This window comes from Marmota marmota, unplaced genomic scaffold, assembly GCF_001458135.2.
Source record: "Marmota marmota marmota unplaced genomic scaffold, marMar, whole genome shotgun sequence".
Lineage (NCBI taxonomy): Eukaryota > Metazoa > Chordata > Mammalia > Rodentia > Sciuridae > Marmota > Marmota marmota.
The window spans coordinates 4,227,019-4,249,642 of record NW_025999942.1 but is presented as its reverse complement, the minus strand read 5'-3'; the positions used below and the strand labels follow the sequence as shown (position 1 = coordinate 4,249,642).

The 22,624-nt window shown below is 36.5% G+C and overlaps 1 protein-coding gene across 12 annotated transcripts in view; it reads left to right on the top strand.

The window, feature by feature from the left end:
- Lmo7 (LIM domain 7) overlaps nt 1–22,624 on the top strand; it is a 217,411-nt gene that overhangs the window by 152,640 nt on the left and 42,147 nt on the right. For 4 of the 12 annotated variants that reach the window (XM_048801284.1, XM_048801286.1, XM_048801290.1 and 1 more), the window contains 8 exons: nt 1,685–1,715; nt 2,631–2,744; nt 7,888–8,086; nt 11,073–11,325; nt 12,216–12,497; nt 12,775–12,963; nt 13,821–14,540; nt 15,508–15,537. In XM_048801284.1, the coding sequence (XP_048657241.1) occupies nt 1,685–1,715; nt 2,631–2,744; nt 7,888–8,086; nt 11,073–11,325; nt 12,216–12,497; nt 12,775–12,963; nt 13,821–14,540; nt 15,508–15,537 (1,818 nt within the window). The remainder of the gene's footprint in view (nt 1–1,684; nt 1,716–2,630; nt 2,745–7,887; nt 8,087–11,072; nt 11,326–12,215; nt 12,498–12,774; nt 12,964–13,820; nt 14,541–15,507; nt 15,538–22,624) is intronic. The other 8 variants (XM_048801288.1, XM_048801285.1, XM_048801287.1 and 5 more) reach the window with 4 other exon arrangements.

Here is a 22,624-nt window from a genome sequence, read left to right as displayed (position 1 = left end):
TGTGAGCATTCAAGCCAAGAAATTTGTTCTATTTATTTACTTTTTTTGAAGTAGATATATATACAGAAAAGTATACATATGGAAATGTACAATTCACATGTTTATTTAGAAACTGAACACACATAGGTAGCCAGCTTTTAGAGCAAACTACAAATTTTTAGCATTCTGATAGCCCCACACTCTGCCAATGACTTCTGCCACTCTCTCCCACAAGGATAATCACTATCTGGTCTTCTAATAGCATATCTTTGTTTTGCCTGGTTTTTATTTTATATTGTTTCATTCATATAATCTGTATGGTTTTTGTGCTTGACTTTTTTTTTTTTTTAACTTCCTGTTGTTTGTGAGATTGTACCAATTGCTTGAAAATAGTTTGGAGATTGTTTGTTCTCATTGTGTGGGTATTCCTTAATCCTTGCTCTCTTAAAGAGCGAATTCTCCAGTTTTTGCTGTTGAATATAATGCTGCTCTAAACATTCTTGTATATGACTTTTGATAAATTAGTAGAGGATTTGTTGTAGAAATGGAATTACCTAGAAATGGAATTACGAGGTTGTGAAATGTCAGTGTGTTTAGCTGAAATAGACATCACCAAGCGGGTTAAGAGTGTGAATAGTTGTACCAGTTTGTATTTATATGAGAACATTAATTTTTTGTTGAGATGCTTTTTGGGCTTGGGTGGGAGATGTACATTATTCTTAAGATATGATTGTTCTGTGAAAGGAAATAATCACAGTTGCCTCACTTATTCTTTCAAAGATAAAGTTAAATAATTGTCTCTGTGCACTCCAAACTTACCTTTTTTTTCCCCTCTGTGTATATATTTGTGAATGCACGTTATATGTCTTCTACAAACATATTGATAATTGTATACAATTATCAATGTATTTTATTTTATAATTGTATTTTTATTTTATAGTTGTATCACTTGTAGTTTGGCTGAAAAGCCATTTTTAGGCCGTCTAGTTCAGGCTTCTGTGGTCTCTGAATTCACATTGATCCTGTGTGTGTCTGACACAAAGCCCATTCTTTTAGGGTGACCCTACTCTTTGTTCATAGTTTATCGCTGCTGCTTCCACATTGAGGTGATATTCTACTTCCTTTTAACTTCTCCCTTAAATATCATGTCCTACAGGTGAGCCAAACTCCCATGATTCTTAGTGACTTTTTTCAGGAGGAGGTTCATAGCCGTTTTCTAAACTGGACTTTCAGCATGTTTAGGGTCATGGTCTCTGAGCCATTTACTCTGGGGAACTTGAGTGCAAAACCTTGTGGACAGTGAAGGAGAAATGTCAGCATGTGCCTGCTTTTTCCCCTCGCTCCATCTTCCTAAGATTTTTTTTTTCTTTATTTCCCAATTTTCCTGTCCTAAGCACACATCTATCCCCCCGCCATTGGACTTAAATATTGTTTAAAATTAGAATGCAAAAATCTAAATAACATTTTAAAAATAAGACCATACTGGGTAAAATGAAGAAAAATTACTTTCTATAGAAAACTGTTATATTTAGTAAAATCAATAAACATGGAAAAATTTTCTCATGTGTAATATGTGCTGTTAAGATTTCTGAATTACCAGGTGATATTAATATTCATAGAACTTAAGAATAAAAATGAATTTCTAGTTATAATTAATTTAAGGTTCATGGATATTACTTAATAGATACTTTATTTTTCTTTACAGACAAGAAGAGACTGATAGACGATTGAAAAATGTAAGATATATTTAATGAAGCATTATAGTTTTTACTTTGATCATCCTTAGGGAAGTAATAGAACTAAAAAATACTCTGCATCCTTTTTCCAATTAAATTTTACATGGAAACCACCAGTCATAAACTGTAAATATAACTAAATATATGTATTGCAGTACATGGTTAGAACTTATATTCTCTGACTTTATAGTATAAGAGAGTAGGCTAGATTTTGGAAGCTAGTTATTAAAAGTTACTAATGTGGTAACGGCAGACCCATTTTATAATTTTTTTAGGGGAGCAAGTAGGAAACCGTCATAACAGACTTTAGGGGAATACATAATGTTTAAGGATGCTGTGTTCAGTGTAGACTTATAATGTCCTTAATATTCTGCATAGAAGAATGTCTAAAGTGGCAGCTTTGTTTTTAAAAAGCTTCATAGTCTCATCACGGAAGCTGAAAATTATTGATTTTAGGTGTTCATTCTGTAGCTGCTGAAAAAAATATTGATGGATTTAAAAGTTTCTTATGGTTTCCTTTTATAATCTAGCAATAATAATTAAGATTTTTTTTTTTGTTTTTTGTTATGGGGATTGAAGTCTTGGGCACTTGACCATGGAGCCACATCCCCAGCTCTATTTTATATTTTATTTAGAGCCAGGGTCTCACTGAGTTGTTTAGCACCTCAGTGTTTGCTAAGGCTGGCTTTGAAATCATGATCCTCCTGCCTCAGCCTTCTGAGCCACCTGTATTACAGGCATGCATCACTGTGCCACACTATAATTAAGATTTTCAATGAACCTTTCCCTTCCCATAAATTTAAGGGAGTTGGACTTTCAACCATAGAGTAATATGAGCTATCCTTTATCTTGAGTATTCACCTGAATTGAGCTTACTAAATAGACTGATTTGTTCATGAAATTTTTTTTTCAAAGGTTTTGATAACATTGTACTGGCTGGGAAGAAAAACACAAAATAACCCCTACTACAGTGGTCCCTATCTTAATTTGAAAGCATTCGAGAAGCTTTTAGGACAAGCTCTGACTAAGGTAAGGAAACTACATCTGTATAAAATGACTGCTACAGCTAACACTATCACTTTCTCCTCCTCCTCCTTTCTTTTGCTTCTCTTCCTCCCCTCTGACAAATAATGGTGGGATGTGTTTGCTCTAGACTGGGCTGAGTAGAAAGGATTGTTAGACTTTGCTGGCTTTATGTACTACCACCAAGAGTCAGTGAGTCTATTCCAGAGCACTTTTTGAGGCATAAATTTCTCTCTTAATTTTAGGTAGTTTGATGACATGCACATTTACTTTCTTTCTTACATATTGTATGACTTATTTCTATGCTCATTATGAATTCAGTCTGCAGCAGAAAGGCATTCCCAGGACTATTAAAATTAACGGAAGTAAATTTCTTTATATTAATGTATTCTTGGGCAATTAATTATCATTAATGTCCGTATTCCAGTATCACCATACTGCCTTTATTTCCAAAACAGTAGTGAATGCTAAGTGAAACTTGGTAAGGTTTTAACGTTAGAATCCTTGGTTTTACACACATTTCTATTCCTTCATATCCGGGAACCTGTGTGACAGCCTTTTGAATGTTTAAGGTTTGTTTGAGAAGAATCAAGTGCCAAGACTGACAGTTGTTCTGCCAAGTCTTCATTTATAAAAGGTCCAAGTGGAAAACTAATTTCTTTTTTTTTTTTTTTAGTTTTTTTTTTTTTTAAGAGAGAGTGGGAGAGAGAGAGAGAATTTTTCAATATTTATTTTTTAGTTCTCGGCGGACACAACATCTTTGTTTGTATGTGGTGCTGAGGATCGAACCCGGGCAGCACGCATGCCAGGCGAGCACGCTACCGCTTGAGCCACATCCCCAGCCCCGAAAACTAATTTCTTTGTGGGATATTTATTTAGGGGAACTGACAGGGGTCAGAAGAAAATATGTAGTCAAAATAAATAAAACATTAAGAGTAGATGCTTTAGGGGTTTTTCTGATGATTAAATGATGCTCTGTTAGTAAGGCATTTTTAAAATTAGTCTCTGACACTTTGTAAAAAAAACATAATAAATATTAGTTATGATTGGAAGATAGAAATTTTGGGTCAGGATAAAAATACTCACCTTTCCCTACATTTCTCCTTATCTTTAAAAAATGATTTTGCCTGAGTTCAGCCACATATATTAGAGAGAAATGGAATTTACAGAGTCAAAAATTTGGGGGTTTTATGTTTTTTCTTCTTATTATAAAGAGTTGATAGCACTTCACTCAAATTCCTTGTATCAGTTAATTCAGGGTGAGATATTATCATGTATACCTGTTGTAAGAGGGTTGCGAATACTCCCATAGCAAATAATCCAGCTGTCTGGGATAGTGGAGAAATTGTAAGGGGCTTTGGGCATAGGGAGAGCCTTGCTTTATAATTATTTCAGCTAAGGAAACTTTCAATTAAAAATGACGTGGAACTTCAGCCCATGAAGTAATGCTCTTTAACTTTTTATGACAATCTGACTCAGGTTGAATAATATTAATATAGTGTTTATGCTAGGAATGCTTCATTAAATGCTGTTTCCTGTTACCAGTGTCTGTCAGAGTGGGCAAAAAAGTTTTGGTAGATAGCTGTGGTTCTCTTATTCCACTCTTACTAAGTGGGAATAGGCATGAGAGGCATGTGAACATGTCACCTGTTTTACATTCATTCTGTTCCATCTAGATAGTGCTTAAGGCCAGTCCATTGTATCAATTAAAAAATAGTTGGTGTAATTTGTGCTAGTGTCATAACTGAAGGTGACTCATTTTGGGGACTTGTCAGGGTGAAATCCTCAAAAACCAAGCTTCAAGGGCTGGGAATGTAGCTCAATGACATATTGCCTGCTTAGAACCAAGCCATGAGTTCAATCGCCAGTACCACAAAAACAAAGAAACAAACAAAATGGTTTAAAAAAAAAACAACCAAACTCCAGGGTCATACTCAGGTTGTCTTATAACTGTGGTAGCCCATCATCAATAGCTTTAACTTTATGATGTTAAATTTCATCTTGCCATATGTTAGCTCTTAGGTTTCAAAGTATATGTGTTTTAAAAAAAAAAAAAAACTGATGAAGCCATGCTTGCTGGTGTGTGCCTGTAATCCCAGTTACTCAGGAGGCTGAAGCAGAAGGATTGCAAGTTCAGAGCCAGCCTGGGCAACTTAATGAGACCTTATCTCAAGGGGGAAAAAAAAAAAAACGCTGGGGGTAGAACTCAGTGGGTAGAATGCTCAGTACAGCCAAACAAAGACCTTGATGGATCTGAAGATTTATTTTACAGTGGTTACTCTCATATTTTGTGAAACATTCTGGTACCGGCACTAGGCCTCATTTCCCCATCTTCTTGGGGACAGGGTATAAGGTAGGTGCTGGCGTTTTCATGACAGGATGGGAACTCATGCCAGGATGCCTGATATCTAAAGCTTATGAAATCTCTCTTAAATCGACTAGACCCTTATTGGCGTTTTAAACACTTGTCAAACATTTGATCCAGAAATTCATCGTTCTATTATTAGTCAAAAACATGCCTGAGCCACCTGCTAATTATTCTTTTATACATTTTCACCTTTTTTATGTTGAAAAAATAATACGACAAATGCCCAGGTAATCATCATCTGACTCAATTATTAAAGATTTTTATATTGGCTTATCTACCCACCCATCTATGTTTTTAAAGTAACCATCTTAATTTCGGAAATATCTCATCCCAAAATATTCAGTATGCATCTCCTAAGAATATTTTTCTGTATAGCCACAATGTATATATTTAAGGAATCTCATAAATATTCCCCATTATTTATTATTAAGGACATATTAAATTTCCCAATTGTCTCCTGTTTTTCATAGTCTCTTTTCTTTAATCTGAATTGTGATTTAATCAAGATTCGTATGTTACATTTGGTTGTTAGTTATTCCTAGGTTCTTTAAACTATTAGTAAGTAATATCTGTAAGTAATATCACTGATTTTTTTTTTTTTACTATAATGACAAAATTACCTTTACCATAGTTAAAAATTGTAATTACTAGGTATTCATTGATTGCAGTGTCAGGACTATGCTAAGAACTTTATAAAATTTTACTTAAGTTAAATTCATATTTAAAATACCCAGTTGTATTTTACCATTAAATTTTATAAGTGTTAATTAAAAATGGTTATTTTGATTAGGTTCTGTATAATTTACAAACCTATAGGTTACAATAATTGTCATATTTCTATCTCTTAGATGAGCCAAACCAATGTTTAATTTAGTTCCAAGGAAGATAAATCTTTTGGGGATTGTGGGGAAGGTTGCGTACCAGGGATTGAACTCAGGGGCACTCGAACATGGAGCCACATCCCAGCCCTTTTTTTGTATTTTATTTAGAGACAGGGTCTAAGATGCTTAGCACCTCACTGTTGCTGAGGCAGGCTTTGAACTTGTGGTCCTCCTGTCTCAGCCTCCTGAGCTTCTGGGATGGCATGTACCACCACACCTGACTGGGAGATAAGTCTTACATGTTTGTGAATAAGTATGCTTCCCTTGACTCAGCAAGCGAGACAACCTAGCTGCCAGTACCTCAAAGCTAGGTTTTATTATTGGTGAAAATAAATGAATTCTCTGATGTGGGCACATCTAGACATTAACAATGTCTTTGTGATTCCTATTTATTTATTTGTTCTAAACCATTTATTTATTTATTTAAATCAGTTAATATATAACATCAGAATGCTCATTGTACACAAATGGAGCACAATTTTTCACTTCTCTGGTTGTACACAAAATAGGGTCACATCATTCGTGCAATCATACATGTACCTAGGGTAATGATATCAGTCTCATTCTATCATCTTTCCTATCCCATTTTCCCCTCCCCTCCCTTCCCTTTGGCCCATCCAGAGTTCCTCCACTCATCCCATTATGGATTAGCATCCACTTATCAGAGAAAACATTCAGCCTTGTGATTCCTTTTTTAAATCTCTTTTTGTGCATGTGATACTGTAGAGCCATAGTTCTTGTTTTTTCCCCCCTTTAGCTATTTTGGGTTGAGGGTGGTGAATGCACTTAAAGAACTTTATGAATTCTTTTATGTTTACCATAATCACTCAAAATATTTCCTGGAGATAGACTGAATAATTTTACTGACTTATCTCCATTTGGATTTTTAAATTAGAATTGGTTTTCTCTTTGACTCCTTTCATGTTTATTGTCAGAACTGTAAATAATCATTGACTTCAGTGTTTCAGTGTTGTTTTAATGAACTTTTGTTCATTAAACTATACCCTCTTCCTTATTTTTAAATGGATCATACTACTTTATTAAATAATGCCTCCTAATCATCACATTAAACATCCCATACTTCCTTATCATATTAGTTGTGGGTGAAAATGTTACAGATGTCTATTCTTTTTTTTGGGGGGGGGATTCAAAATTTATTTTCCAAGAGGTAGACAGCATCAGCAGGTCGTACAGGGGTTTCTCCATCCATCACACATTCACTAGGGGCTGTGAGCTTAGCAGTGAGAGCCACTGGTATGTTCACTGTAACAATATCTGTGTCACAGTATAAACAGGTGCTATGACTGTGTTTATTTACAATTCCAGAAGAAAAGGCACAACTTGGCAAAAGTCAGGTGCAATAACTAAGACAAAACTTTGGTAACAGTATTGATCCATGTTTCAATAAGGGCCTTCCACACAGCGGAAAAGAATCCCTGACCCCAATGTTGGGTCCTTCTTTCTCTTTCCTCATTCAAGCATTAGAGCAGTGTTTTAGCCTCTGCTCTACATTATCATATACATAAAAGGCGGTTTAAAAAAGGAATCACAAAGACATCGTGAATGTCTAGCTGTTCCCACCAATAAGGCAACTCTTAGGTTTAAGACAGGGCCTGGGAATACTTCAGAGGTCATAAAATTACAGATGTATATTCTGATTTTTATCAGCTCTTTTCTTATGTTCAGTAGGGAAATCACATTGCCTTATCTAGCAAAGAAGCAAAACATTTATGTTTTTGGAAGTTCATACTAGCTTACTATTTTTTTTTAAATAACTTTATTTTATTTTTATGTGATGCTGAGGATTGACTCCAGTGCCTTCCACATGTGAGTTGAGCATTCTACCACTGAGCTACAACCCCAGCCCAAGCTTACTATTTTTTATAAAATGTTTTTTTAGGCACTTGAAGACTCCAGCTGCCTGAAAAGAAGTGGCCGGGACAGTGGCTACGGTGATATCTGGTGTTCTGACCGAGGAGAATTTCCTGCTCCTCCAGGCAGCCAGAAGAGGGAAGATTCCTTTGAAAGCTTAGACTCTTTGGGGTCCAGATCATTGACCAGCTGCTCCTCAGATATCACATTGAGAGGAGGACGTGAAGGTGAGATATGTTTTTGGCTGTCAAATTATTACTTAAAAAACTGGAACAGGGATGGGAAAACAGAATAAAAACTAGGCAAAAATTTCACCAGAAGTAAATGTTAAGAAAGTCTTAAATATATTTGCGGTTTCATAATTTTTCTTTTCCTCATAGTGTTAATGGTTTCCAATTTTTTCTGCAGTTTTTGGACAGGACTGTGAGGAGACAGCTTCCTGTGATTTCGTTTTGTCAAGCAATAATTTGCTCCAGGCCTAATAATATGAGGCCTATCAGCTGATATAATATAGTTAAACATAAAAGAAGAATATAAATAAGATTCTGCAAAAAAGTCTGGTTTCATTGCTGAGTAATTTTCTTTCTTTCTTTTACTTTACTAGAAAGGATTAAAAACTCAAGGAAAAAACAGAACTATTTTAATAATTATATTTCGATAGATTTTTAGGCTCCTGTTTAGAGTACCTAATGTGGTGGGAGAGAATATCTATCTCTTGGTCATGTCAGGGTCAGAGCTAACCCAGGACAGAGAAGGCATAAAAGGAGCAGTGGTAATGCAGTCTTTCTGTTGTGGGAGGGACCTTCTTGCAAAATTCTAAGCTTATGGTCAAATCAGTTATTTAAATGCATGTCTTATTCCTGTGGCTACTAGTTAGTGTCAGCAATTTTCTGACTAAATACTTAGCTACTCTGAATTGACTACTGGAAACTACAAGTAAAATTTCTTGAAATGCTGGGAAAATGAATCTCAGTGCTGAGGCTCTAGATTCAATCTCCAATACTGCACCAACATTTTTTTTTTCTTTTAAGATATTTTTGTGCTTCCACCATCATGATGATGAAGGGTTGAATTCTGTCTGGGAATTTATGCTCAGTTGTTAGGGATTTCACTTTGCTTGTTTGTTATGAATATTATTTTATATTGTAAATGTTTTTTCTAAGATTTTATTATGAAAACTTTCCAACTCTACATCAAATGAATTTGTTTTTCAAAAATTAAGCATGGGAACAAAACTAAATTCTTTAGCACTTAAAGGAGTTGTGGTAATGGTAATAGTAGTAGTAGTAAGTAGTATTTAAAAAATGTGAGTGGCTATTTAAGCAGTTAACATTTATAATTATTAGTGCATTGTTGGCCGTTTGCTGTCTAGGTGTGACATTTTTTATAACCCAGATGATGATTATAATACCTTTAAGGAAATAAATTGAAGTTTATAATGCATCTGAATGATTAAAATTATAAATGCTGAGGCTAAAATTTTCAACCCACTCGATTACTTTGTCATGACTGAAAAACCTGCAAAACGCAGTATTTAAATTTGCATCTGGTCAGTGAAGAATAAAAGGGGCTTGTGGGCATATCCAGACTTCAGTCCTTATAGTGTGGTGTGGGCACTAGTGTAGGATCTAGGTCCTTTTCTTTAGTCAGGTGTGTGTAACCAAAAGCAGAGGTCTGCAGTCACCTTCCCTATTGCTGAAATGTGTTGCAGACAAACCTTGCTTATAGAGCTTGGAGGGAGTACCAAGATAAGAAACCATTTCTGAGACTGGTTTATTAAAATTCTGCTACCCACCAGATTGTAGTTGATGGTCACCAAAATTTGGGATATTTTTAGGATAAGAATTGCAAAGTAAAATTTCCTAGTTTTGTATGAAAACTTACATCAAGATGATATTTAGGCAAATGAAAACTCTGCAGAACACTGAACTGAGCTAAAAAAAGATTTTAACTTAAAAAATTCAGAAGTAGAATAGCCTGTGATTTTAAATTTTCACATGTATATTTTAGTAGGATTCATTGGCACACATTTTTAAAATGAGAGAAATGTCTTTTTTTTTTTTTTTCTTAAAGGAAGTAGTAAAAAAGCATCAGATTATTGGCTGACCCTCTTGGGCATAGCTGCCTTGCATTCTTCCTTTTCATTTTCCTTACCCTGTGACTTTGTCACAGCTGTAACCATTTCCTGTGGACTATTCTCAGAGTTATTCACTGTAGATTTCTGCTGGGCAGGGAGAGGAGAGTAGACTGCCTTTAGCTTTGGCTAACCTCTGCTGCTGTGCATGGCCGAGCCTGGAGATATGGGTGCTGTGCTTAGCCAGTTTTGGGAGGGACCCTGGTGGGAAGCAACACTTGAAAACCATCTTTACAAATGTTCTCCAGGCAGAATGAAAAGAAGGCAGGAAAGAGACTTCTGAATCTGTACTGTTCTATCCTCTCTCTTTTTTTTTTCCTGTGCTTTTAAAAGAGCAGGTTTATGTTCTTTTTAAAAGAAGGTATATTACTATTTGTATTTATCTGAACTTGAGGTGTATTAAAGGGTATCCTTCTAAGTTTCTTTTTAAATAATTTTGAAGAAAATAGGAGACTCCCACTGTAATTTTCATGGTCACAAGAAGTAGCATAAGTTCTGTGCTCTCATTTGCATATGACCTGAGATTCTTTGGGGCCTTTAGACATGTCACCCAGTCCATCCTCTCTTGTATTCATAGGGGTCTCATAGGGATTCGTCATGCTCCTTCACTATCTTGTGTATTTTTACTTCTATTCCTGCTCCCCTTTTCTCTCCTCACATACATTGGAAAGATGCGTGCTTTAATTTTAAATTAATTTCCCTAGAATTTCTTTTGTATCTCATTTTAAGCACCTGCAACTTTCCTGCTAGGTTTTATTCACATGTATTACTTCGACAAATTTGATGAAAGATCCTGGAGGCAAAGATGATTGGGAAGGAGGGGCTCAGCAGTGAATAGGGACTTTTTCTGCTTAGAATGTGCGACAGCAGAAGAGTGTACTGCATGTGCCTTCAGTATGCAAAGCAAGTTCCTCCTAATGGATCTTATCACAACTTCATGACAATTTCTAAAAATATTCCCCACAGTTCGCAGTAGCAGCACTGGGTTTCCAAGGGAAAGATAGAGCAGACAGGCTGAGAGGTTTTAATAAAGTGAATAATCTAAAGAATAAAACAAATTCTTGTGCTTTGTTTTATAGGTTGCGAAAGTGACACAGATTTGGAATTTACATTCAAAATGCAGGATTTTAACAAAGATGATATGTCCTATCGAAGGATTTCAGCTATTGAACCAAAATCTGCTTTACCATTCAATCGTTTTTTACCCAACAAAAGTAGACAGCCATCCTATGTGCCAGCACCGCTGAGGAAGAAAAAGCCAGACAAAAATGAGGATAACAGAAGAAGCTGGGCAAGCCCCGTCTACACAGAGGCAGATGGGACATTTTCAAGGTACTGGAATGTGATGTGATGGTGGAGTTCTTTAAGCTTTGTGAATTTGAGTGGTATTTAAGAATGGTTCTTAAAATGTATTTCAGAGATAATGAATTTCACTAATGAGGATTTTTTATACCTGTTTTTAGTCATCTATATCTTGAAGATATTTGTTCTGTTAACATGTGTCAGCATATGATCTGCTAGGTCTTGTTTAGGTGTGTGCTTTTAGTTTATTGGTATTTTCAATGCACTGGATGACTAATATTGTTCATTGTGAGCTGCCGTGTTTTCTTCCATTTTTTTGTTGATCTTAGTGGACATGAAAAGAATCCTTTATTTCCCCATCAAATTAGCAGAGCAGAGTGTGATTTTTCATATCCAGCTTCCTGTAAGGAGGCGTGTGGTTCTGAAAGTGGTTCAGATACTGAGGATGAACGAAGGTTGCCTGACGTGATTTTGGATGACTTAGCCAACCACAGATTCCAAGTGAAAAAGAGGCCCCCGAGTTTCATTTCGAAAACCACCTCTCTCCACTCTGGTCCGCAAATATTTTCTCCTGATACATTAGCCTATGGGCTACACACACTGACAAGGTCAGAAATGTATTTGTCCTGGATCTGGATATCTGTCATGCCATTGATTTAATTCAGAAAGTCATTCCAAACTGCAATTTGTCTTTCTTTTAACACAGCTTCTAATTAAGTGTCCTTAGCCGTGTGTATCTGGCTGTTCTCTAACTAGGATGAGATGGCACCTTAACTTTGTTCTAGGAACTGTGGTGACAACAGTGGGAGTTACTTTGCTTTCTTCACACTGCTGTAAACTGTGAGGTGGAATGCGTGCCTTATGTGCTCTGGTTCAGATTGCTCATGCAGTATCTTAACCTGGTTGGATGTTTTGAACAGTATCCAGAGGAGAACTGGGAGCACCAATGCAGAGAATTGGGCAACAGTCCGAGAACCTTCAAACTCCTCTCATTACTTGGAAGAGGAAGAAGAAAAACCAACAAGGTTACCCAACATTGTCAAGGATGATCTGTATGTGCGAAAGCTAACTCAAGTCACGCCAAATCCAGGGAATTCTTTTGATCAGTTTCTTCCCAAATGCTGGATTCCAGAAGATGTGAACTGGAAAAGAATAAAAAGGGAAACCTCTAAACCGTGGTATAAAGAATTTCAGGGATTCAGGTTTGTCTTTATGCGTGTTTCTGTCCTTCCAGTGTTCATTCCTTACCCTGACCTGTGCATTCTTTGTGCATTTTTTTGTGTGTGTGAGATGGAGAAAGTCTAATTTTCCCTCTAACATCTGTAGAACTTCTAAAATTGAAAACATGTGTTCAAATTTAAACTTTAGAATCTGGATCTTAAAAAGCTTTCCTGTATGTAGTCATAGCTTGACATTAATTTCAGTAGTCAATTCTTTTCTTCTCTCCCTCCTTCTTTTCTCCATGTCACTTTACAATAGAAGGAATTCAGACTCTGAGGATGAGGACTCGGGTTCAACCATTTTTAGTAGAATACAGAGAGAACAGTGTAGGCTAGATGGCAACTGCCAGAGATCTTCACTCTTGCTGGAACTAGCTACTCAACAGGCCATAAAATCACGGGACACACACACAGCGAGGAAAAGCAGTGGAGTCTCAGAGGAGCCCAGGTGCAGCTGTCTGCCTGAGTCTGCTTGGGGATCTGGCATCAGATACCTGCTGCTGCCTACTTCTGCTACATTAACCTGGGACCTGACTATGCTCAATCTTGGAAACTTAATATATTTAGTACAAAAGCATAACCTATAACATATTGCTTTCTGTGTGAGCATGTAAGCTTGGAAATCTGTAGGATTTAATGTTCTTTATTAGCACAATAATGTTTCAGAGAGTATATTATTTACATGTGACATAGTTCTTTTGGAAAGCCATTCCAAAAAGGCTTTCCAAAAGATTACCTAATTTTACAGTTGTGCTGTGTATGGAGATGTGGAGAAAGGAAATAACTTTAGAGACTGGGAAGGGTAAGTCTTATGGGAGAATGAAAAAAAAATTCATCATGTTCTTTTATAAAACTTAAGAGCAATTAATTTTTTCTTTTCATTCTTACCTGTATCTATTGCATAAAGTACATGGTGACCAACTCTTGAAACTTTCCAAAGTTATTCTCTCTAGTGAGAATATTAGGCCATTCTAATAGAATGAAGAATTGGACACAAAAGAGTTGTGTGTGTGTGTGTGTGTGTGTGTGTGTGTGTGTGTAAGGTGTACCCAATCTGAGTTTTAGGCCTAGGCCCATCACCTGGCCTTGATAGTGCCCAGCAGGGAAGTATACCCTGCTCTTGTTTCTTTAAATGGTACCCAGGAATGTCATGAGTGATGGCATTAAATGCTAGTCTGTCTTCTTTGCAAGAGTCCCTCCCCAGTCCCTAAAATAATTCACCCATGGAAACTCTCTACTACCTAATTACCTTTTCTCTTCAAACTTAATAAGCTTCTCCCTTCCTTTTTCTTTTCTGTGCTTCAGTCAGTTTTTATTACTTCAGGCCCTCCAAACATACTCTGATGACATCTTGTCTTCTGAAACAAATATCAGAATTGATCCCACTTCTGGCCCAAGGCTCATAACCCGCAGAAAGAATCTCTCTCATGCACCAGGCTATAGGGGAGATGACTTTGAGATGCCAACTCTGGATCCCGACTTAGAAAATGATGATTTCTTTGTGAGAAAGACTGGAGCTTTCCATGCGAATCCATATGTTCTCCGAGCTTTTGAAGACTTTGGAAGGTTCTCTGAGCAAGATGATTCTGTGGAGCGAGATATAATTTTGCAGTGTAGAGAAGGTGAACTTGTACTTCCAGATTTAGAAAAAGATGACATGATTGTTCGCCGAATTCCAGCACAGAAGAAAGAAGTGCCTCTGTCTGGGGCCCCAGATAGATACCAGCCAGTCCCTTTTCCTGAACCCTGGACTCTGCCTCCAGAAATTCAAGCAAAATTTCTCTGTGTACTTGAAAGGACGTGCCCATCAAAAGAAAAAAGTAGTAGCTGTAGAATATTAGTTCCTTCATATCGGCAGAAGAAAGACGACATGTTGATTCGGAAGATCCAGTCTTGGAAACTGGGAACTACAGTGCCTCCCATAAGTTTTACCCCTGGCCCCTGCAGTGAGGCTGACTTACAGAAGTGGGAGGCCATCCGGGAGGCTAGCCGACTTAGGCACAAGAAACGACTGATGGTTGAGAGGTCAGAGTGTGTTTCTGCAAGGATTTGGCTTGTAATGGTTGGTCTTGTGTAACTTTTTTTGTACAAAACAGCATCAGATTGTTCAACCTTGCATGATGTGTGCTATTTTGAAGCGTTGTGTTAAAAATATATATATATATATATATTTTGCTCTAAGAAACTTGTCATTTTGTAGAAAAAGTGCAATTCCATATTTGCACATCTCTTAGGCATATTTAAGAAGGTGTATACATACATCTTACCTTCAGCTATAAGTCTGTGGTACTCTGCAATATGAAGTTTCTTAAAAATGTTTTCCAGTTATATTTACAGACTTTTATTTCCATGTCCAGGCATTTCTGTAGTAGTCTAGTGTCATTTGGTTCTATATGTTTCTCATATTTTGGAATGTCTGCCTTTTTGAAGTAAAGATTTCCCTTAAAATATGGCATTGCAAATTTCATTTAACTTGACTTTTGCTTTTGACCTAGGTTTCTTGGACTATCAGTTTGTGATATTTTTATTTATAACTTAAACTTCAGTTCAAACTTTGTTAAAATGCATGAATGTTATCTACTGTCTGCTGAATTTTACATGTATGCAGTTGTGGCCATTTTGGTAATAATCTATGTGTTAGGCAACTTGTTTGTTTTTTGAATTGTTGTTTGTTGAATTTAGGGATGGACAAATCTGATTAGGCTTAGTTAAATTAGTAGACTAAATCTAACTTGTCAGCTCCTGGCAATGGAGGCCTTTTCCTATGGATTTGTTTGCTTAGTAAGTTAAGCCTTTATTTTGCTTAATCTTAGCTTCTTGAGATACGAGATTGATGAGAACTTGGTACATGATCAAGAATATTGCTGAGGAAGCAGCCTTTTGAGATTTGCCCGTCTTCAGTTAGACTTGTTAAAGTTGTTAAACAATTAGAAACTAACAAGAATTGGCAAAAGTTACTCTTTTTTTAATTTTTGGTTTTCTGGTTTCTTAGACTCTTTCAAAAGATTTATGGTGAGAATGGGTAAGTTTTGTGGTTCACATTAAAAATAAATCTGTGCATATTGCTTGTTGTTTGTAATTTACCATTGCATTTCTGTCCTGTCATGTCACTAAATGGGGGTGTTGTATGCAGTGCATGAGATTTTAAAATGGGAAGTTTTTAAAAATTAACTTTGCAACCTAATGGTAATATTTCTGTGTCTGAGCGCCTATTGCATGAAGTGCTGTACTCAACAGTGTAATATCTGTTGTATTGAAAAATTTAAAATTAGCTCCATCTTCTTTTCTGTTTTTCAAATTTAGTGAGTTGCTCAAAAGTAATAAGAACATTTGTCTAAGATCATTTTGGTATTTGATTGCCAGATAAACTAAGTTTCTGATTTCTAGTTGTTGAAACTCAAACAACTACATTTTAGAAAGTCTGTGATGGAAAAATATAGTATGTACTCAAGATTAGAATGCCTGCAGTTGCCATAATTCATATACTCAGCTCACGGGAAGCTTTGTTAGTGGAGAAGTTGAGTGGCATTGATCATCCATTAGAGTATATAGAAATATGTTCAAGATTCCTGATCAGGGTAGAGAGTTATAACATGGCTATGTATAGTGTAAAACTGGACTTCCAAAATTGCAAAAACTAAAACTTTGATAGTTTTCAATTATTTTTCCAAAGACTGTATTTAAAACTAATTCTCGGTTTTTGTCCACTGATGTTTAATTCTACTTATTTGGTAGACATGATAACATATTATAAAACTAACTTTCCAGATTTTTTTCTATTTCTAAAATAACTGAAACTTAAAAGTAAGTCATTCATTCTTAGTACAAAATCACCAGATGGTTATATCTTATATTTTCCACCAAACTTTCTGTAACTTATTGTTACTAGTTTTGGAGCAAGAGGAATAAAATTTAAGGATGTCAGATAGTTTAATATGAAAAATGTCTTCTCCTACCAGGATTTATTTCATGTCTAAGAATTGCTACTTTTGAGAATTTTGATAGTCCATAAATCTTGTTATGCTACCACGATTACCATTTCTTTAAGCTTCAGCTTATTATAAGTACTTCTTAGCCACTGATTTAAAAAATCAGGATCTCAGTATGTTTTCATGTGCCATGTAAAACAGGTTATCCCCTATCCAGATCCTTATGTGCTCAAAAACGTTTTTATCTGTGAGAGTGAACCACAGTCTTCAGCATGACACGTAAGCATCTGCTCTTCCCAGTTCATCGTGGGAAAGCTATTTTCACTTGATTAAAAATCTCTTTGCAGCTTCAAGAATTTTCAATAACTTTCAGAAAGAATTTTCATTTGTAAATTACATATGATATTATAACATAAGGAAGTCTCAGGAAGAGTTATTTTTCTGGAAGGGGTTACAAATACCCAGAATGCAAATAATTGGTGGGCAAGTAAACATACCTAACTACCTCACTGACTACATGTTCCTCCTTAGTGTAGGGAATGTTATGTGGCTAAAAGGAAACCTTTGACTGAGGGTAGAACTCAGTGGTAGAATGCATTCCTAGCATGGATATGGCCCTGGATTTGATCCCCAGCACCAAAAATAAACAACAAATAGGATTTTTGTGAACTATAGCTAGCAGCAGCAAATGCTTCCTGTAGACAATTCCAAGATTATTGTTTGGCTAGGACAGTGTTTGTTTTAAAGGCTGGTCCGTATGCAGTTTAGTGCCAAGAAGGCTACACATAAAAAAGCAAGATAATCTGTAAATTGAGACTGATGAATAGTGCATGACTTGTCTAATAATGGGAAATAATGTGTCTTTAGAAAACTCAAGGGTGTTTTAGACCAGTTGAAGTAAAATCTGACATATAGGATTTTTTTTAAATTTTATTATTATTTTTTTTATCAGCAATGCTTTCCTTGAGTTGTTCTCTGCAATGAAAATACAATGGAAATTCAAATAGATTACATGTAGGCTTTTAATCTACAACATGTTTCATGTTTATGCTCAATGATCTTTCTCTGAACATATGTACAATGTTAAACCAGTTGTATTTACCTAGAAAAGCATTATTATTATTCAACATCCTGTAATTGAAAACTAATTGCCTATAATGTAAATGCTTTTCTTTTCTATTTGGTTAGGACCTATTTAAAGAGAAGTAGGCAATGTATTTCGAGTTCTTAGGCAATTCAATTCTGGCTTGCTTTTTTTTTTTTTTTTTTGGTTGTTTGTTTTTGCTGGGGATTGAACCCAGGGCCTTGTGCATGTTAAATAAACGCTTTGTCACTGAGCCACACCTCCAGTCCTGTAGCTTGCCTTTTAGTTGGCATTTAACACTAACACCTGTCAGTATATTTTTAGTGAGATGCTTTATATGTGGCTGTCATGTCTTGTGTGTGCTTTTTTGTTGCATGCATTTATATTGGTCTCATTCTATGAAATTTGAAAATATGGTGAAAATTATGCCTTTTGGCATAAGTTGTTAATGACAGATAAAAATTTGTTATAAGGATATGTGGAAATAATCTTGTAATGTGATTAAACCATTGAATCTCCTAGGAAATAAACACTGATTTAAGGTGAAGTTGTAGTCAACAACAACAGATTCTTCTTTATTTCAAGATCTGACCAGAAGATTCTGTAGACATAAGACAGCAGAAAGGAAGGGAAAATAATGCTCATGTGGGTTACTTTCTGGAGATTTGTTTTCACCCCAGAGGATATCTTGTTAATGTCAGGAGACACTTTTCATTGTCACACACACTGTAGGTGGGTGCATGCTTTTAGAATTTGATGCCTTTGTAGCCAGGGATGCTACTAAATGGTCTGCCATATGCAGGATAGCACTCTGTAACAAATAATTTTCTGACTCAAATATCTGTAGTGATACTATGATTTACATGATAAACGTATAAATTAAAAATGTCCATTATGTTGCTGTATTCTAGTTTATGGTCATTTCAAAGACTTACATGGGTTTTAGCTCCCCCCCCCCCACAGGATTTCTATAGCACCTAACACAGATACATTTAGAGGTACATAATAAGTATTTTCATAGCTCCCTCTGACAGTTGGGAATCCCTAACTTGGTATTTTGGAATTTCTATTTGCTCTATAAAGCTATTAGTGATTTTATATTCAGGAAAATTTTATTCATATTCATTCTTTTTGATCTCTTACTTCTTATATATTCATCTATAAGTTTTCTGAAATTGGTTTTAAAGTAACATGCCTTAACACTAGCCATAAAATGCCAGGGGCATCTTAGGCAATTTGAGTAGTAAGAGAAGAGAATCATACTTTGAGTGATTTTGTTTCATGATTGATACTTTCTTACTTAAACTTTTTCTTTTCTTTCTGTCTTCCCCTTAAATGCTATTATGTATTAATGCTCATGCACATATGTAACATGTACACATATATAGTTTTTCTATGTAACTGAAAAAGGCAAGATGTTACACCTGTATTTGTTTTGAAAAAAATCCAAGTGCAGTTGTAAATTGGAGCCTTTCCAAATAAGGAAATACAACTGTAGCAGGTAGATGAATTATGAGAGAATTATGATTGTCTTACCAGTGAATAGTCCTTTGTTCAATAAAACAGACTAGATATGTGTAGTCCTTTATTGTTTTCCTAATGCTACCTCTGGTGCTTTTTTCAGTTCTTTGAGGTAGACAGGTAGTTGTTATCTGCATTATAAAGACATGGGAGAAGGAGAAACAGTGATTGCAACTTTCCCAGGGATGTAGACTTATGAGTGGTAGAACCAGACTAGGGCTTTGCCCCGTGAGATAATAATCCACAGAGACTGCTTGGCAGTGTTGCTGGCACATGGTAAGCCCTCAGAAGTTTAGTAATTATGCAGTGAATGCTAATAAGGACGGAAAGAGTTTCATGATCTGACTGAGAGATTCCTGTCCTCTAAAAGTAATAGATTTTATCAGTGTGGTTTGGGCTGACTTCTCTCATTTGAAATGGCTTGATGAGTTAGCTTTTAGGAGATCCCATGCAATCGTATTTGCTTTAATAAGAATTGGTATGTAGCACCCAGGTAGCTTTTAAAAATGCAACCAGCACAGACTTATCCAGTTATCATAACAATCGCCTTACCAGATAAGGAACTGAGGTTTAGAAAAGTGAACTGCTGCATGAATGGTGGGTGAAAGCTGGGCTGGAGTCCTCCCCTCTTGTCTGATTCATGTGCCTCCTATGGAGTATGCTTAGCTTTATGTGGGTAACTTGATAACCTTAGGGAACAAATTGTGCTCACATTTCTGCCTTTCCGGAAACTTGTCTACTCCAGACCATGTTTTGTCACCGTGTTCCTATTGAGGATGTCCTGGGTGCCATACTCTGCTTGGTACTGGGTGTACAGGGCAGGAAGGATGCAGCCTTAGCCTGGATGAGCACACTATACAGGAAGATGCATGTTAATGTTTGCAGCGCAGGAGAATGAGAGTAAAGAGACAGTAGCCTTGGGAGGTCCTGAGGGCTTACTGTGTGTCAGATTGCACTATCCAGCCTTCCTCCCCTAAATGATAAAGTATGAATTAACATTTCCATTTTTGTCCTACAGTGTATTTAACTTCATGTATTGGGTTTCCAGATTTCCTTCATGCTTTGGTTCTGAACATTTTTTTTTCTGTCTTAGTGAGTTTGTAGTTGTGCTCGGTCAAATAGTGTCCTTTTTATTTGTGACTAAAGTGAATTTATATTCTCAAATTCACACAAATCAGTTTTATGTGTGGTCCTACTGCATTAGCTTTTCATTACTGTGACCAAAATACCTGACAAGAATGACTTAGAGGAACAAAAGTTTGTTTGGGGCTTATGGTTTCAGAAATCTTGCCTGAGGTGAGGCAGAACATCATGGTAGAAGACAAAGTGGAGGAAAGCTGTTCAACTCATGACAGCCTTGGAAACAGAAAGAGAGGAAGGGGCCAGGAACAGGTACAGTCCCCAAAGCCACAACCCCAGGGAAGGTGGCTTGTCCCTCTAGCCATGCCAGTAGTCAATTTGAATTATTAGTCAATCAAATGGATTAACTCACTGATGGGGTTACAGCTCTTATGATCTGATCTTTTCACCTCTGAACATTGCTGCGTTACCCAACATGAGCTATTTAGGGCAACATTCAAGATCCACACCATAACACATACCTACTGAAATACATATTACATAGATAGATTAATGTATTTTCACAAGTGCACTCATATGTATGTAACTTATTCTTTAATCCTTAATAAAACTTTGGAGAGCACTAATGCTTTCTCAAAAAAAATTAGAAGCATTTCAAATTTAGTGTATTTTGATTAATTAAACATGATAACACTTACCTCATTCTTACCACAGATATTAAATGAATGTATCCTACATGCCTTGTGCTGTGTCAGTGTGTTTTCCTTAAAGGCAGCATATAGCTTGTGAGGGAGATAAGCTAAGGATGCATGAACACATACTGTATAACATGAAGCTGAGTGTTAACTACCATGAAAGAAATATAAATAAAGCATTAGAGCATTATTCTCTAGGTAATAGTCTCCCACTTGGAGAAAGTCTTCCAATCTGTTCCATATCAGCACTGTCCTATCTTTCTTGCAGTTGCTCTAGTGCTTGAGCTATAATATCATTAACACATTTATGAAGCAATTAGCATGGATTGGCCTTCATTTTTAGTATCAGCAAACAAATCAGATATAATTCCTACTTTATAATCTTACAGGGAAAAGCAGGTGAAATGTAAATAACTATACATCTCAGGTGATAGTAAATGCTATGTAGAAAAGAGGGTAGGGATAGGTAAGTCTGGAAGAGAGGCTAAGTACATTTCTGCAGTTGACTGGAAGCTAGAGAGAAGCCATGTAGATGTTTAAGTGAAGAGTATTCTAGGCTGGTTGAAGGGCATGGGGAGAAGGAAGAGGCTTGAGCATGAGCAGCGAGGCCATTTGGCAGGAGGAGAGTGAGTGAAGTGTGGTAGATATGATCCTGGAGAGGTGGACAGGAGCACGTAGCATCAGACCTTGTGGGTCTTGGAAGAACCTGCTTTTAACTTGAGTTAGATGGGAAGAAGCTGGTGAGTGCTGAATAGGGTATGCCATTACCTGGGTACAACCTGAAAAGATCTCTCTGGCTGTTGTGTTGAGAATAAACTGTTGTGCAGGGAGGTTATTATAAATCTCCAGATGGGAGATGTGTTGGCATGGTCCAGGTAGTGATGGTGGAGGAGGAAGAAGTGTTGGTATACTAGAGATATTTAGAGGGTAAAGCACGGAAGGATGGAGATGAGGAAAGTGGAAGATGAACAGGTTGTGGAGTGAGCAATGTTATTACTCTGTGACAAGTTACATTTGAGATGCCTATTAGACTTCAAGTGGGGAGCTGAGTTTAATCCAGCAGATATTTTGAATTTTTTTTAAAGGTATATATATCAGAGAAGAGCTTTTGAGTTGGAGAGAGCATTTGAGGAAAGGCTTTCTTTGGGTGATAATAGGAGCATCTCCTTTGGAAGTGTCGGTAAAGGTTGACTGTTCTCTGATCTAGGGCGGTGGCAGTAGAGATGGAAAGAAAGAGATACTGAATGAGAAGACTTGATAACTAATTGAAAGAGGGGAAAAGGGAGAATCAAAAGTGAAAAATGGTTCTTGGGTTTCAAATATGAATGATTTGGTGGGAGGTACCACCTTTCACCATGGCAAGAGGAAAAGCAGGTTTAAATTTGGCTACATTAACAATAACCATGTATTCAGTGGGTTACAGTTTACAATATCCATTGAAGATATTATTTCAACTGGCCCTTTTACAGTTAAGGTGCTTAGGTGAGATCCATGCAGAAGTGATTATTAAATGAGCAGGTAGAAATGAGTCAAAGGAGGGGACAGATCCAAAGTTGTAGACCAAAGAGTCATTTGCATGGAAGTTATAGTTGAATTCCTGAGTTAGCTAAGAGCAAGCTATTATGAGGAAAGTGTGGTGGCAGAACTATGGGGAAGGCAAAGTTTAAGTGACCAAGATGAGGTAGAGTTACTTCAGTAACTAAAAGTGTATTCAATTACAGTAAAATGAACCCAGAAGCGCAATAGGAAAGGACATTCGGGGTACTGCACCTTTAAAAAAAACCTCCCCCTCCCTCCCCT